Source organism: Rhea americana, unplaced genomic scaffold (genome assembly GCF_003343005.1).
Source record: "Rhea americana isolate MKP2758 unplaced genomic scaffold, rheAme1 scaffold_41, whole genome shotgun sequence".
Classification (NCBI taxonomy): Eukaryota; Metazoa; Chordata; class Aves; order Rheiformes; family Rheidae; genus Rhea; species Rhea americana.
In genome coordinates, this window is record NW_028186546.1 from 301813 (window position 1) to 319030 (window position 17218).

The 17218-nt window shown below is 35.7% G+C and overlaps 1 protein-coding gene across 7 annotated transcripts in view; it reads left to right on the top strand.

The window, feature by feature from the left end:
• ALMS1 (ALMS1 centrosome and basal body associated protein) overlaps window positions 1-17218 on the top strand; it is a 71632-nt gene that overhangs the window by 15414 nt on the left and 39000 nt on the right. For all 7 annotated transcript variants that reach the window (XM_085314629.1, XM_085314636.1, XM_085314632.1 and 4 more), the window contains exons 3-5: window positions 2024-2219; window positions 12593-12713; window positions 13606-15853. In XM_085314629.1, coding sequence (XP_085170755.1) covers window positions 2024-2219; window positions 12593-12713; window positions 13606-15853 — 2565 coding nt within the window. The remainder of the gene's footprint in view (window positions 1-2023; window positions 2220-12592; window positions 12714-13605; window positions 15854-17218) is intronic.

Genomic DNA, 17218 nt, shown 5'->3' on the forward strand with positions numbered 1-17218 from the left:
CAAGTCATCTAGTCTGTTCTTGCTCCAGGTTTCACATATGTTTTTGGCATGKGTAATTCAAAACTCAGCTGGTAATATTCAGCTGAGAACTTAACCTGGGCTGAGGAGATTGGAGGGAATTTTGTTCTGTCTTCTGGTTCTAAACTTACGTGTTTATTCCAGTATGTCATCGTCTTTGCMACAGCACATTATTGATCTGTATTCAGCTTGTGCTTTGCAGTAACTCTGATCCTGCTCCTGCCTCTGAATTGTCAGATCTGTCTACCTGAAAACGTCTGATCTGCATGTGAGCACAGAGAAATGCTTTTATTCTCTGTGAAATCTGACTATTTTTAGTCCTTAGTTTTAAAGAAATATATTCATTAAGGAGAATCATATTCATATCGTGATACAGTCGTAGTAGTTTTCTCTAATGGTTGTGTAGCCAAATATTTCATTAAGCTAAAAATTGCATAAACCATAAATTTTTGAAAAGACAGTTGATTAGAAATTTATTTCTTAATGGTTATGAGACTATCAGACAAATGTAGTTCATATAGCAAGATCTTGATTTGAAAACCAGTTTTTAATACCTTACCAGTGTCTTAAAAGGTAGAAGAGCTTGTGACTGTTAAGTGGTGATACTGTTTTCCCTTCTGCTATGTCATTGGGACAATTGCTTCACTTTGTATTAGCGTATCTTTAATTTTAAATTACATATGCTCGTAATAGTGGTGTAGTGCATTATAAGTGATGGATATTCCTAATTCTCTGCRTTGAAGACTGGTCTGTACCTTTTCCATAATTAAAATTTATCCTTTTAATTACTTTCCTAGTAATCCCAGTGCAAATTCTTTAATGAATTATTTGAACTAAAGGTGCTCTTTTCTGTTTAAACATGAACTGAAAGTCTTTTTCATGAAAAAAAAAATACCAAGAGCTGGTTAAAATTCAGTCATTATCTGTGTGAATTCAGAATTCATATAATTAGAAACTTCTTTTAAAGGTGAATCAGAAAGTGCCGTACTTGTTAATTCCCTGTTGTACAGTGCAAACAACCTTCACTAAGCAGTGCCAGGAACTCTGACCCAGCATCCCACTAAAGCATTTTTCTTCATCAAGATCCTTGTTGTTTGTAAGTGACCACCACTCCCCCAATATTTTAACACTGATCTGTTGTAGAAGCTATACTAGAGGGAACCTGTTGCTTGGGAGTTTCAACCCTAAGGCCTTCTAAAGAACAGTGATTCGGTACATGTTACAAAGTTTTGGGATTATATTGGTTGGGGGAGCAGTAGCCAAATATGCTATTGGAAACTGAATGAGGGCTGAAAGAAGTTTCTATTCCTTTSTAACACACTCCCTACTTCCTCTGCTTCCATCTTCCTTCAGTACCTTTACTTCAGTAATGGGCTGGAAGAAGCAGAGAGCCTCTTTAAAACACTTCTGCTGCCCTGTGATTCATAGTGAAGAAACTAACTCTGTATACAAAAAACCTTGTCTTTAAGCGTTAACATTACATCTGCTTTTATGGACAGTGGTTATTTACCTCATTGGTGAGTTATTTTTTCATTTTGGAAAAAAATGTGATGACTTTTAACATTTTGCTTAAATAACAACAGGTTTACACTGTAATCGTTAGTTGCAGGATTAGGCTATTCTGTTAAGATTCTGATGCTCCAGGAGGGTATTCCTTCACTGAAAGATATTTTATTATTGTTGTTATTTTTTGGACAAACAGCTTTTGATAATATTTAAACAAAGAGTATTTTGTTCCATAATACTGGTGAGTCATAATCAAAGTAGATATCAAATAAGATCCACTTTTAATGTACCTGTGTATTTGTATGCTATTGTTGCTGCCTTTAGTTTTCCTAACTTATTGTGATTATGGCACTTGATTTTAATATGTTAAAGATGAAGGCTAGATGTATTAAAAAGGCATTAATGTATTAAGTTGTTTTAACTTTTTTTCTTTCTTTGTAAGCAGAAGTTAAAGTACTTGAACATTTGGTAGCATTTTTTTTCTCCCACCTGCTTTTAGGGAATGGAGTCATGGTGTCAGCTTCCAGGAGAAGTGGATGTCAGTCGTTTAACTGCTGCCTCAGAGACGAAACTTGGCCTGACTTGTGATAGAAATGACCTGACAGAGTTCTCTACACTGGAGGAAGGAGTGTTGCCTTCAGCAGAAGCATCCATAAGGCAGTATACTGGAGATGCAGCACATGGCTTACTTCTGAGTACGTTCAAATCTGCTTTTTTGTTAACTACTAAACAATTAGAATTTTACTTTTAAARTATTCCTCAACCTGGATTTGACTTATAGCTGCAGTCAGTGTTTACAGAATACACTGAGTGTATTTTATTGTCAAAGTGCATCTTAAAAATGAAGTAGGGAACTTATGCATCTTTCCTGGATCTTTTAATAGAAGGACCAATTGTATTGCATCTGAAGTAAAATTGTAGTCTTGTTGGTCTTCAGAATTAACRGTAAACTTGAGGGACATTAAAAATGCTTAAGATTTCTTTCTAGATTATTTAATAATTTTTTCTGATCTTAAAATCTGCATTAATTTGTTGATCATGAATCATTCTTAACTAATTTCAAAATAGTAAGCTAGATTTCTTTTTTTCCTGTTAACAAGAAAAACTAAGAGGATATGCATGTTTGCACCACTTTCTGATATATTCACACTATTTTATCCTTATACATTTCTCTACTTCTTAAAATATTTCCGTAATGGACAAAGTTTTCAACAGCCCTCTGCAAAAGTACTTTATGAATATTACTGTTCTTTGGTTAGCCATGTATATATTGCTTTGCAGGATAGAGAAAACTTGAGGAATTTTAGATAGAAGTACTGTATTATTACAAGACTGGACCAAATCCCTTCATCTGCATAGTTTTGGTTATACAGGAAATTAGTGTAATAAAACATAATGTGAGTAGCATTTGGACCTCCTATTGCTTTTTCAATCATTATTTGATCTTCAGTACTGTTAATTGTAGTGCTGAGGTACAGAGCTTTGCACACAGTACTTTGCAGTATTACTAGCATTACTATTAACAGTGCAATTTGCAATGCAAATAAAATAATTGCAAGGTGTTAAAGCTAATTGAATTACAACTGTGGCTTCAGATGACGTTATTATTTAAAGATAATGTAAAGGTGGTGGATAGTTAGGGTTTCTGCATCCCTTCTTAATCATAACAACTGTTGGTTTTCTAACATAATGTGGAATTTCCTGGCTTAGTGTTTCTTTATACTTCCATTTCTTGTTCCATTTGTTGTGATTTGCTATTAAGTCTTTCTTTAGTGATTGTGTTCTAATCTGTGTAGTGATCTTCTATATTACATAATTCTGATTATATTATGGTTGATGCATTACATGGGTGGACCCTGCATGTGTTTTATCCTGCGTGTATACGTCATCACAAACAATTTTTTCCACATGGGGTTCAGTTTTTTGATGTGATACCAGTAAGCTGGATCGAGGTAAAAACCACAAGTACACCCATTTGCAGTATTGTGTTTATGAGTCATTAACTGTTAACTGGTATTGCATACAAGTAGTTATTGCTTCATAAGGATGCAGCATTTTTTGGCTGGATCCTTGTAGGACAAACCCATTTGTTAAAAATGTGTTGTGAAAAATGGAGTTTTATCTCTGTTAATACATCAGTACTGATGCATCAAGCTCGCACATTAGGTATCCAAAGTAACACTGGATTATTTTCAGTAATGCTAGTGGAAATTGCACATTTGTTCTTTGGCAGTCATTTATTTTTCACATACAATATCTTGGTTTTTCATTTCTCCTTGATGATATGTTTTCTATGCCTGGAACTTAAATCAAACTGGACACCTTTTTTTTGTTCTTTGTCTTCCCCACTATGTGTGTTCAGATAATGGATATTTCTGTGGCTATAGACCATTTATAGTGTTTACTATTCTATTAGTCCTAATTACTAGCAGTTGCATTTGGGTAAATTTATAGCATTGTCAGTAATTTCCTGTTCTAACACCTCTGCTTTAGAAAAGAAGCATTTCTGTTGCTTCTGTTTGTATCTTAGCACCCCAGTACAAATAAAGATAGATTTCAGAAATTCCAAGATTTAATATTTCACTGTATTCACTTTGGGTTACATTAATTTTTCACCATTTGGAACTGGAACATTCTGGTCAATTCTGATTGTATACTTCTTTTTAATCCACTTGTAGTATCTTTCTGAAACAGAAAAGTTCTGTTAATAATGCAGCATAGTTCTTAACTCTTAAGACACAAACAGTATTACTGATTTATTGTAATAATTTCTGATAATCCTCAAGGTGGTGGAAGCAGATGCACTCATTATCTTTATGATTGCTATCAATAATGGGAAGCATCTATCCCCAACAAGAGAAACAGGTTTCTCTCTTGGAGATGAAGGCAACTTTTTGTTGGACCTATTTTTCTTTATTACCTTTATTTGTTCATATTTTCATCTTACTTTTTAACTTCAACCTTCAGCCATGGCAATTRATGTATAAAGTATGATATATTTCCCTTTTTGTGTGTGCGCATGTTATAAAATCAGAAACAGCTAAAGCAGAGCTAAACAACCTTTAGCTAACAATATTCATACAGCTGGAATGGTTTGCTTTTTCTTCTGTGTTAGCTATGGAAGATAAAACTAGCAAAGACTGCTATTAGGAGCAGTTTTGGTTACCCAAGCTTGAACATATTCCTGATTTTCCTTACTTTATTAGCATTGTTTTACTTTACTGAGTTTCTGCTTTCTTATTCGTCCAAGTTACTGTGTTAAACAACTGTTCACCAGACCTCCAGCCATGCTTGTTATCTATTGGTTCCAATCGTTAGCTTAAATTAGCAGCTATGTTTGCTGTAAATTTCTACCATTTTATTTTTTCCTTTTACTCTTACAAGAGATGCTAATTTTAGCATCAAATTCAATCATGTACTGTATGGTTTACTTTGGCTTTCAAAGGTAGCGCCGTCTCGATTCAGTTAGAATATTGTATTATTAAATTTCACTGCTCCAACTTTGTTTAATTTTCATGCTTCAGGTACTTTTACTGTAAGTCACTGTTATCTCCTAACTACCTGTGCACTGATAACACTTAGTTCCTCTATTTCAAGACTCTTTTTCTTTCCTTTCTTTCTGTACTTTTATGACATTCCTCCTAGATTCCTTTTATGCATATACTCGCATATACTTCCTTGGAAACACATTTTTGAATTTAAGAAAGCTATTACTAAGCCTGAAGCATTTCTCTTTGTAGTGATATCCCTTGAAGGATCACTCTGCAAAATAAAGCATTACCCTAGCCATTAGCTAGTTATATTTGTGACTCATTTTTCCAAAATTTAACTGAAATTGCTGAATAAAGCTGCTTCTAAGACTGGTCTTATCTTTCTATCTACTCGTTAGCTTTTTTTCCTTGAACAAACAAAACGATTATAGACAAATAACATGATTGCTTGTGATATTTTAAAATTTACCTATATTGCTTCCAGTTAACTGCAAGTTCAGTCTGCAGTTTGTCATTCCTGCACCTACTTGTGTAATCTTTCTTGTGTGCAGGTCCTTCTTTGGGTTTTTGTTTGTTCTTAAGCTGCTTAAATGAATGGAGTTGTAAATACCTTGGCAATGGCTTGATAATCATAAATTACAACTCTTGAGGTTTTATGAGTTCAGCTGTGATTACAGTGTGCTCTCCTTGCTCATTTTTATCTATTTTGGAGATGCTTTTGGTAGTACTTGGGTCTGTCCTTTGTGAAGAAGCATGTAATGGGGGAGAGGACACCTCTCAGATAGCCTGGTGGGTACAGGTCCAGAGGTTCTCATTCAGACTGAATCCCTCTGAGTCCCAAGGCTCAGTGTAGGTCTTGCACTGAGACTGCAACTATCCCTAGCTGCTCCTGTAATGCTTTCTTCAAATATTGAAATAGTTTTGGTTCAAGAAATGGCTTTGCTATGCTTAGAGTCTCTCGTTTTAGTTGTTCAACCTTGGTTAACTGTTGGGGGTTCTTCTGTTGACTTTATGGTGATGAATATACCTGCATTTCCATAAGAAAACTCAAGACAGAAGATAACTTTTATCTGTAAATGTAAAATCTGGGGCAGGATTAGCTTTGGTGGGGGTAATCAGTCTGCTGAAGGAAGCTTTAAAATCCTGTGTGTGATCCAAAAGCATAGAGGGAAGGACCAGCATTTTGACTGGTTCTTGGAAACTCTAGCTAATTTATTGGAAGTCCTAGATTTAGAATTTTGCCAAACCACAATTCATATGTCAGTCTTATATTGCACACTAAGCCCTGTCCCTTTTAAACATCGTATTATCAACATTAAGTGAGGTGCTATTCTAGCATGGTAATTAAGGCAGAAAGGCTGGCGATGCTGGATTAATTGCTGGCTGCTGTGGATTTGGAACTACTTCTAAGTGTTATTTTTTTCTTTTTCTTTTCTTTGTTTTTAAGTAGATTTTTTTTCTCTTATGAAGTAAAAAGCATGCCTAGCTTGCTAGCTAGTTAATATTGAGTAAATTAAAGATTTTGTTTTGCCACATATGAAATTTCAGTTTAAAGTCAGTTGTTAGTAGAAGAATGTGATAGCTTAGGCAGATCATGTCTTCCTCCCCCCAGAGTAATATTATATTTTTATTATATTTTTAGTATGTTTTTTACAGTTTTGCCCATGTTAATGTGATTTGCGCAGCTGGAAACCATTTCATCAGGAAAAGTTTCCTGAAAGTTTTCAACATTTGTTTTTAAATACAACTGGAAATAAAGAGAAAGTAGAGGCTTTTTTAATATGATACTTAAGAATATCTTATACTTCCAGTGTTTTACCTGTTGCTCTCTAGAGGCTGTGTCTCATTAACTACAGTATTATTGCATATATGCTTAAATTCCCAAATTTGGGAGGGAAGCTGAGAGGGAAGGCAGAAACATAAGCTATAATACTAATTATTCATGCTTTCCCTTCTAATAGTGTTTTGAATTTCATTTTTTGGGGGAAAAAATCACAATGACAGTGGTATTGAAATTGCTCTTGCTACACTGTGGAACAGATTGACAAAGCTGAGAAGGTTTTGTTTTTGTTTTGCCATTTTTTTTCTCTTGTCTTCCACAAATGGCAGTTTTACTCTGGCATTCAAAATTGTCAGCAGGCTGTAAGATAAAGTAACATGCCCAGCTTTGCTTGCTCAGTAAATTCAACTGTGAGAAAGCTTTTGACCTTCAGAGTGACAGCGAGAAGAATTACTGTTTTGACACAAGATGCTCAAAGAGTGTGGTACTGACGTCACTTGCTGCTTTAAGCATTGAGCACCTGCTTCTCTGCTTGTAAAACCTGGGTTATGTCTGAGTGTAATGAGCCCCCAAATCATCATAAGCATCCAGAATATGATAGTGATGATCCTTCTGCCTCCTGAAGAAAATAAGTTACTGAAAACATTACAGTTTATGTGGTATAAGATTAGAAAAGCTTCCAAAAAAAGCTAGAGAAGGAAGACCTTTATAAGATAGGTAGAGTTGTATTTTATAATAAAATGAGTTCTGTAGCCCTAGAACACCTGTTAAATACCATTTATTGAACTCCTTAAGGATGCTTTTAGAGGTCTTCTCTGTAGGCTGCTGCAGGCAGCAAGTTGGAAGAGAAGGCTTCCACTGAAGGTGTGGCTACAGTGAATCTTGACTGTTATCTTTTCTTCTCTTACTACCTTCCCTTTTTCCTTATTCTTGATTGCCTGACCTGGTCACTGATCACTACTACTGTTCTCCAACTCCAGATCACTGGGGAAAGTAGGGTGCTGCTAGCCTAAGGCGAATTTCTGCTATGAAGGCAAAACCAGAGCTTCCTCTGGAGAAGTCAGGGGAGCAGGCAGTGRTGGAAATGGAGGCCAGTTTGTAGGTTCATTTTACATTATATTTAGTTTACTAGGAAAGCTTTCTCCTAGCTTTTTCTACTTCTTCCTAATACCTTGTGTTTGCAAAGTCTAGTGATTATGTGAATCAATGCAGTCAGATAAGCCTATTATGTAGAGTGAATAGTAATGGTAAGATTGGAAATGGAGATAGTTAACTTTCAGCAGGATSTCAGTGCTGATGCCTGTGCAAAAAAAAGGAGAGGGAAGCACATCCTTGGTGGTCCCTCTGGAGAGATGGGAGTTTTCTCTTCTTGCTGGAATGTAGCTTTACTGTTTCAGGTGGAGGTGGAGAATTTAAGAGCTCTTGTTTGGGACTACATGTAAGTAAGATGCTGAGGATGGAGGGAAGAAGAGAATCAAAGCAAAACTTACTTGTGTTTGAAATAATGACTGAGGTAATTAATGATTCAGCTATAYTGCCTTGAGCCTTTTGCTGAAAGCAGCTTGCATTGTTGTATCATGCTGATACACTCAAGAATGTCTTATTTGTAGTCTGAATGTGCGTAAGCTTCACTGTTTTACCGTTGGACTTTGTATCTTGCCTGTTGAACTGAAATGGTCTTAATTACCGGATTTTTGGACCTGTGTATACATATAAATGTCTTCAAATTATCTATAATCTTCTTTGATTTATATTAAACACCTCTAGCTTCTGGAGGCTTTCATGATGTGACATATTTCTCTAATCCTTTATTCTTTTAGGTGTTTCCATTGAGCTTCATGTCATATGTAAAAATATCTTCTGAATTATGGTAATTAGGATCTGTAAATATTATTCCAATACTAATTTTAGTAATAGGATGGAAATACTTGTACCTTGTTACTCTTATTCAAAATTTTCCCCTTTTTTATATTTCCAAAATGGCAAAATAATTTTAGTACAGGCACTTGCACTAGGCCCATGCTGGCTGTTTGTTTGTGAAGACCCCAAGTCCACATCTGAGTAGTTGCTTTCCAAGGTGCTCCTTGACTCTGATTAGACAGCGTGCTTTGTTCCCTGGATATATGACTCCATATTGATCATACTAAAATCCATACCGCTTGTCCTGCTGTGATGCACGTTGACTCAAATTGCCCTGTACCAGTGATCTGCGCTGTTACTGCTCAGCCAATACCTTCCTYGTCTTCAGGCCTTCTCTGAACTTTATGAATTTCTGAAGGGCAGCTGAAGTAGTTCCCAAGCAGAGTAAGGACTGGAGCTATTGCTGAGGGGCCTAACTGGGTACCTACCCACACTGTTCTTGTTTATAACACCATAGGGAGAATGATAAACCATTTTGTTTCTCATTTGTTTGGGTGCTGTGTTGAATCTTTTTGATAAGTGTTATGTGGTGCTTAAATTTGTGTTGATGTAATATACCTTTGAAGCACTGATTTATCAGCCAAATGTGATTCATGTTGTGTGTGTGTGYGCGCGCACACACACATCTATTTTATCTCTCTATCATATATATGTGTGTRTATATATAAAAATACTTGTCAAAATCTATTTTTAACAGTATTTGACAGCTTTTTTCCAATTATTTTTGGTTCTATCTCAGTCTTTTTTGTCTCTTAATAAAGGCTGTGTGCACTAACATGGTATATAATGTAGAAAAGATTTTTTTCTTTAATCACTCCTAATTTTCAGTTTGACTTGAAAACAGTTTCATTCAAAGTGAAGAACTTGATCTGAAAATCATGAAAGCTCATCCTCCTTTTCTATTGCATGAATAAAAATGAGATACCAGTTCTGAAAGCATCAAGTATATCATGATGTGAAATGACAAGTTTAATTCAATAACTGCAATTACTATTTAATTTGTTCACTAATATCATTAGTTCTAAAAATAAAACAAGTTTTTTTGGGGAAAAGAAGTTATACATCTAACACAGCAAAAGTAGCCTGATTTTCTTACCTGCTTAATGTTTCTTAAAATGTTTTTGTATCTTCAGTGGAATTCTATTTCCAAGCTGGCTATAGTTAATCTGCTATTTCAGCATTTTCAAGCATATTGGGGGGGGGGGGGGGAAAGCAGTAACGTACACTAAACAGAATAAATATTTGAATAAATACGTTGTAGATATTGTGTACACTCCCAGTCACTGATTGAGAATAAGAAACTTAACATGGTTTTGAATCAGTATCAGCACTAAAAACAAAGCTGCTTCTTTTTTTTTTAAGTTAAGTTTTAAATAAATGCTAAAGAGATTGTAGTGAATTAAATCACTGTCTCCTGTTTCTTGATTCTTTTTTTTTTTTGTTTTGTTTTTAAATCATGATTCAAGTTGTGATTAAAATAATGTAAGTACAAATCGGTCTGGTATGTTAGACCAAAAATCTTGGTTGAAGCGCTGAGGCACTATTGTATTATAGATGAGACATCCCTGACCTTGCTGCTTATTTCCTTGGATCTTGCTCCCTCTGTGCTTATGCTGTCAATGTTGAGCTCTCTCCTTTTTTTTGTTCTGCTTTTTCTATGCTTCCCYGTGTGCTGTGACTGTGTTTTCATCCTGCTTTGCGCAGGTGCATACCTGCCTGCGTTTAAGCCGCTTCTGAATGCCTCCTCTTGTCAAATTCCTCAGAAGTAGCCATTCATTCCTATTTTTTTTAAAAAAAAAAAAAAGGCAGCTTATTTTCATTTTCATACTTGTATCTTATGTAATTATCAAGAGCAAGGTGAAATGGAGTGGTGACTAGCGTAATGCATTTATCTAATTAAATAATGGAGAAAGTAGAGCTTTAAGGAGGTGCAGGATGCTGGGAAAAGATTCCCCATTTAAGCTGCTATAGCATGTTTTTGCCATCTGTACTACAGATGCTAAAGTATAAATTTGGCTTCCTCTAGGAGGCATTAGGCTTGCCATGTGGTGGAGACAGCTGTTGAGATAGAAAAATTTTTGAATCTGTATAGCAATCATATTATTATTATAGCTGTTGATGGGGTGGAACAAGGGGGCATTCATGTTTTGAGCCAGCTTTACTATATGAGGTAGTTACTTCTATCAATGTAATCATACTCTGGCTATGTAATGGTGTACTAAAGTAATTAAAAAATCATTATTAACTTGCAATATTATATTAAAAATGAATCAAGAATGTTTTGCTCGTGGTCTGATACCACTCTTGAGGTGATGTAATGCAGGCTATGAAAAGCCTAGGTTTAAAGCTGACATAATACAAATTTAATTTTTTCCTCTTTTGTGTAATGGTCATCTTGTCTGATGCTTTTGTAAGTGCTGTAAGTGAGTTTTGTAAGTGATACAGAGTCTAGTTTGTTATAGGTATTTGAATACTAATAAATCTAGTTTAAGCAAATATGAACTGTGGTTCCCAAAGCCAAATTCTTAAAGAGAAATTGCCTTTTTCCTTTTAAAAATTTTGTTCTTTTATCAAAGTGTTAGAAGCAAGTTTTTTCCACCTATTGAAATATATATATACCTAGCTATTTACATTTATCAGCTACATGCTTATGGTTGTTCTTCTTGTTGTAGTATAACACAATTCCTTTTGTTTTTAAAAGCAATGAATTAAAAATGATAGAAGTGGCAAAAACCTCAAAGAACAAAGAAACGTGGTAGAAATTAAAATTTATTACTGCAGAAATATATATTGGTACTTATATAATTGTAATGACTAGATTTTATTATTATGTGCATCTTGAAACCGTAGAGAAGAAACAGAATCACAGAATGGGTAAGGTTGGAAGGGACCTCTGGAGAACAGTCCAACCTCCCTGCTCAAGCAGCATCACCTAGCGCACGTTAGACAGGGTTGCATCCAGGCAGGTTTGGAATATCTCCAGAGAAGGAGACTCCACCACCTCTCTAGGCAACCTGTTCCACTGCTCTGTCACTCTTTTTACACCTTTACAACCTTTGCTATCGTTAAAATTTACAGAAAAGGACAATTGGAAAAAGGCATCATCAGGCTTTCTTGTTTTTTAAAGGAGTAAACAAAGAGTAAATTCTAGTAACTGACTTGATTCCTTCTCTGTCAAAGTRTCTTAACCTTTCTAGTAAAACCTTCCTCTGCAGTGATTTGTTAGTTCTACCTATAAAAGGAGTCGTACTACTAAAATTCAAGAGATTAACCCTGAGTGTGTAGCTCCTTCCTGCTACATTGGTATAACTGAACTGTTACAGATGCTGTCCCCATTATTTTAATGTATCAGGTAGATTTTACTTCAAAATTTTTAGTCYTAGGGCTGGGAGTCTAGAAGAGAGGAACACAAATAGCCATTTCATGTAACRTGTAGCTCGGTTCAGTACCTAGTATAACGGTTTAGTGTGTCTTAGAAAATCCGTATGGCCATCTGGGTAGAAGCCCTGTGGACATCCTCCCAAGTACATAGACTGTGTGGAAGTCATTGGGTAAGGGGCTGACTAGCAATGTGGACAAACACTGGGATGTGTGCAGAATGTTAAGCATAGAGGTTAAGTTAGAGATGTCAATGTCATGTAGATTGATGACAAAAAAAACCCCCTGAATTTAATACTTGACAAGAAAACTGAATTTGATCTGTAAGAGAATGTGCTTCAGCACAAGACTTGATAGAATTATATGATTTTGACTGTATTTTGCATGTTTTTGAGCTGTGAAGGCTTTATTAGTTGGCAGGGCAAATTTAAAAAGGGGTTACCTTGCAAACTTTGATTACAGTATTATTGCCTCTCAAGGGTATTTTTATTTTTAACAGATATTCAGGACAGTCGATTCTCTCCRTGTCTTCCATTGCTGATGACATATTCGACACAAGGTCAAAAAATTTTAGGTGATACACTTTTCCAGCAATCAGAAGTGGATTTTATTCCTTTAAGGTAGGATAAAATTACCTATRCCATGACATAACTCACACTTCCTTCCTGGCTGACCATGAATTTCTGTTTACACTAGTTAATTAAATAATTAGTTTTATGGACGTAGAAATAGRACAAAGTGTTGTTGTTGTTGTTTTTTTATGTATAGTATAAAATATATATTTTTATATCAGATATGAACGCATAAATAACTGCTTTACTAAGTCTTTGTCCAAACCTTAATTTAAAGGTGTGACAAATTAYCCCTTTTGTGCAAAGTAGGAAGAAAGCCTCTGCCCTTTAGTAAAAAGAAGAGAAAATATCTGTGCATAAAAACTAAGGCAATGTATTTACAGTGTCATTGCTATTTAGGTTTCCAAGTACTCTTTTTTTTTGTGGTAGGAGGGAGAAATATGTTTCCTAATATAATGTGTTATGACTTCACTTTGTGGATCAGAAAATAGTTCTACCAGAGATGATCTACTCCTACTGTCAATTAATACTATATGGAAATGATCATCAAAACAAAATCAGATAACAATTCAAAAATTCAACAAAAAATAAGAAAAAATATTGGAAGTTTGTAGAAATATGTTGTTGCTGAACTCTTGTGTTCAAGTGAGACCTGACTTGTTTTGTATCCTTTAAACAAATAGTTGATATAGTGAAGCTGAAGTGGATGACTCGTTTAGAAAAAAATTATTTATACATATGTGTGTGTAAGTAACTTCTGTATTTTCTTTGCACATTATGCTTATTTTACATTTATTTAACTAATAAACATCCTGTGAATAAAAATATTTCAGTCCTGAATCGATTAAAATTGTTTTTGCATCCTATATTAAGGCGGAAAACATAGTTGTTGAAGTCAAGATATCGTGAGAAATTCACTTATTTTTCTTACCTCTTCTAGAGGAGTCCCTGATATTTCCAGTGCTTCCGAGGTGCATTCCAAACCTTTGCAGATCTGTGAAGCTGTGTGGCTGACTGACACTGAAATACCTTCCGATGCACTCAGTGACTGCCTTACTTTGTCCCAGCATACTCTTCCATTCAGAAATGTGGATCCTTGTGATGTCAGTTGTAGTGGTCATTTGTCTGAGCAGACTTCTTTTTCTGCACAGCTACTTGWGGACAAGGAGGCAAATGAAGACTGTAAAAGTGATGATATTAATGAGAAGGCATTGTTCCCCCAAACAGGTGACAGTTTAGCACACTCAACTTCAAATAAGATGCTAACMAAGGCAAATAGCCTGAAGCAAACTGAAGTTTCTCCTGGAAAACAGACCTATAATAGTTCTGTAAAAGGTGAACGTTTCTGTCAGGACAACAATGTACTAGTTCCTGTTCTTGAGCTTTCAGAGAAAAAAGAAAAGTTATCAAGGCATGATGAATTCTCCTCATCTTCAGAAAACTCTTGTAAAACAGCATTGACAAAGACCTCTGAAAAATGTGAAACAGAGATACGAATAGAAAAGGTAAAAATGGCTGAGTGTGAGTCAGAAGGGTGGGTAAGGCAGATAGAGAAGCTGGAAAAAAAAAGGAAAGTTCCTGAGCTTGATTTCTCTAATATGTTATCTGATGATTTAAGGAAAGACAATTGTAAAAGTTCAGATACACAGGATATATTTTCTGCAAAGAATTCTGAAATATCCAGGTTATCCAAGGAACATGGTGCAAATTTGAATGAATCTGGAAGCTTGAAGTTAAAGGAACTCCAAGAAGCTTTTCTAGCTCACGGAAAACAACCATCTTCTGCAATAATGTTTGAGAAAGAGGAATTTGTCCCTACTRTGACAGCTACCAGTGACTGTGTGCCTAAACAACTAGATATGACCAACGTGAAAGCTCCATCTCCACRCAGCGAGAAAGAGAGTGCACGAGTAGAAATAGAGCCTGGAGCAAGCAGGACTGAATTAACTATATCAGATCTTTCCATAGAAAGAGGACATAAAGTTACAGATGTTTCCCCTTCATTTAATCTCCTTGTAGGTGATGGTTCATTCTCTGGACACTTAGCTCATCCAAAATATCAATCTACACCAGGGATATTTGTAAACAAAAACATTAAGGTAGACGAACTGAGCAAAACCCCTCTCAACAAGTCAAATATTCAGGCCTCACTTTCATGTTTAAATGAAGAAACTTTAGGGAACTCATCTACTAGTACACCTACTTCTTCTGTTGAGAAGCACCAGTGTGCTTGGGAAGAGAATAATGAACACTCGGAGCCCTTAAAACTGAAATATCCGCACACTGGAAGATTCCAGTCTCTCCCATCCCTTAGTTTCATGGAGAAAGTAGGGGCTTGGAATGTGAGCCAGGCAGAGAAGATGTCCAGTTCATTGCCTTTATGTGACCCAACTGGAATTTCTCCTAGAAGAAGAGCCTACAGTGCGATTGTCGATTCTTCAAACCATATTTTATCAAACCACATTTTATCAATACAAAATAGCAATGGAGACCTCAAGGAATGTGTTGCTGCTTCCTCTAGAGAGACTATTTCATTGGCAAATTTGCCTTTTTATAATGAAAGCTTAGCGCTCGTCCATCCTCTTACCAGATCTCAGTCTGATGACTCCCTGAGTGCTGCCAGTGGTAACCCCTCCCTGACTGAAGGTGTTCAGCCAGCAAACGCAACACAGGCAGTGCAGCCATTAGAAGAAAAGAATGATTTTTCAGATGTGTCTGAAAATAAAACAAGCRGTAGTAGTTCAGTAGGCTCCATGTTACAGAAGTTTACAGCCAAGCGTGTTGTTACTGGATCTAGTGATGTTGTTGAAGGTAAAGGACAAAGTTCAGACCCAAAYTTTTTAATTTCTAGTGAAAGAGTTGATCAGCTCCTTAGAGAGGATGGAAACTCTCCAGCTGATGACAAAGAGAGTTGTGGTGGTCTWGAAAATCAAAGACCATCTCACAACCTAGATATTACTACTGGCCATGTTACTATGGACAATTTCAGTGATATTTCCCCAGACAGTTTGAATCTTCTTGCTGGTTCTGGAGGAAGTAGCCAGATGGACTTGGGCTCTGCAGGGTGCTCTTCTGTGGTTTCGAGGCACAACTTCTTCAGCGCAGAAGAGGATAACTTTATCCCCTTTGGAATAACCCCTTTGAAAACTCCAGAAAAAGAAGAGCTAAATATTGAAGAAAGAATTCCAGTAAGTTATTTTGTCATATTTTAATGACTGTTCTTTACCTTTTGATTATGAAAAGATTGAAGTATACTTGTATGCAGTATGCTTGTATACAGTGAGTAGGACAGAGGTGCAGGCAGTATAACAGAAATGGTTCAGGAATGATTCAGGAATTGAGCTGAAAGACTAGCATGCTTGTCGGTAGGTTCTGCTATCCAGCCATGTTGGGAGCTTGTCATGCAATATAGGCAATCTTTTAAGGATATCCGCTAAAATACCTGCATTATGTAAGGTAGTGGAGCCTAATAAATCTTAAAGAACCCTTTGTAGTAATATTTAACACAGATAAAAGGTTGGATATGGAGATTTCTACTCTCCACTGGGTGTAAATGACAGTATCACAGTAGAAGAATATGAAGATAAATGTAAAGACTGGTGGCTGATGATGACAGAACGTAAAGGGGAAAAGAAAAGAATAGGACATTGTGATAAAAATAGAATCTTCTTGATACAAAGACTTGTAAATAAGTGGCTTATAGTTCTGTTAGTGTATTGATAAAGCATTTCTGACCACCTAGTCCTTTCAAATGATCAGGTTATAATTTCCCGAACATGAAGCYGAGACTCAAATGCTGACTAAGGAAATATCGGACTGCAGAAGAGAGMGCTGAACGTCACACACCCACGGATCTTCAATAATAGCAAAACCAACACAGAACTTGGCAAATCAAATTGCCTTAAAAAAAAAATCTATAAATACTCGTTTTTGCTTGTTCACTTCAGTATCTAAGGCATAAATTTCTCATTCTTTGTATATTGCTCATAAAGAATGTTAGGATCCTCTGCATAGCTTTTCCATTATGTCTTATTTGACTAATGCAGATTTMATTTCTCCCTTCCTCATTTTCAGATGGCTAGTGAGAATAGAGGGCAGATTGTAGCAGCCATGTTACTATACTAATAACTAGTGAGTGTTAGAGAAAACTAAATGCAGATTTATGTTAATGATAAACATGCAATTATATTCAGGATAAGTAGCTGTTCCTCTTGCAGAATGACTCTTACAATCATTAGGTCTTTGGAACTAGGTTTTAGAAGCACTCTTCTGTGTAAGTTGTCTCTGAAAATACATATTAAAACAAATAAAAATAYTTTAGGGAGGATATCTTAAATTCATTAGATAATAAAGCTGACTGTTACCTCTACTTTTATTTTACAAATACAGTTAAATACAGGCTCCACTGCTAGTTTAGAGGAAATTTGTTCTCATAAATCACTGACAGATATAAAGGAGAGTGGGTCACATATGGCTTTTAATATGTAGATTTATAATAGAGTCATAGGGAATAGAGTAGGCTAAGATCTATAAGGTCATTTCTTTCTTTCTTT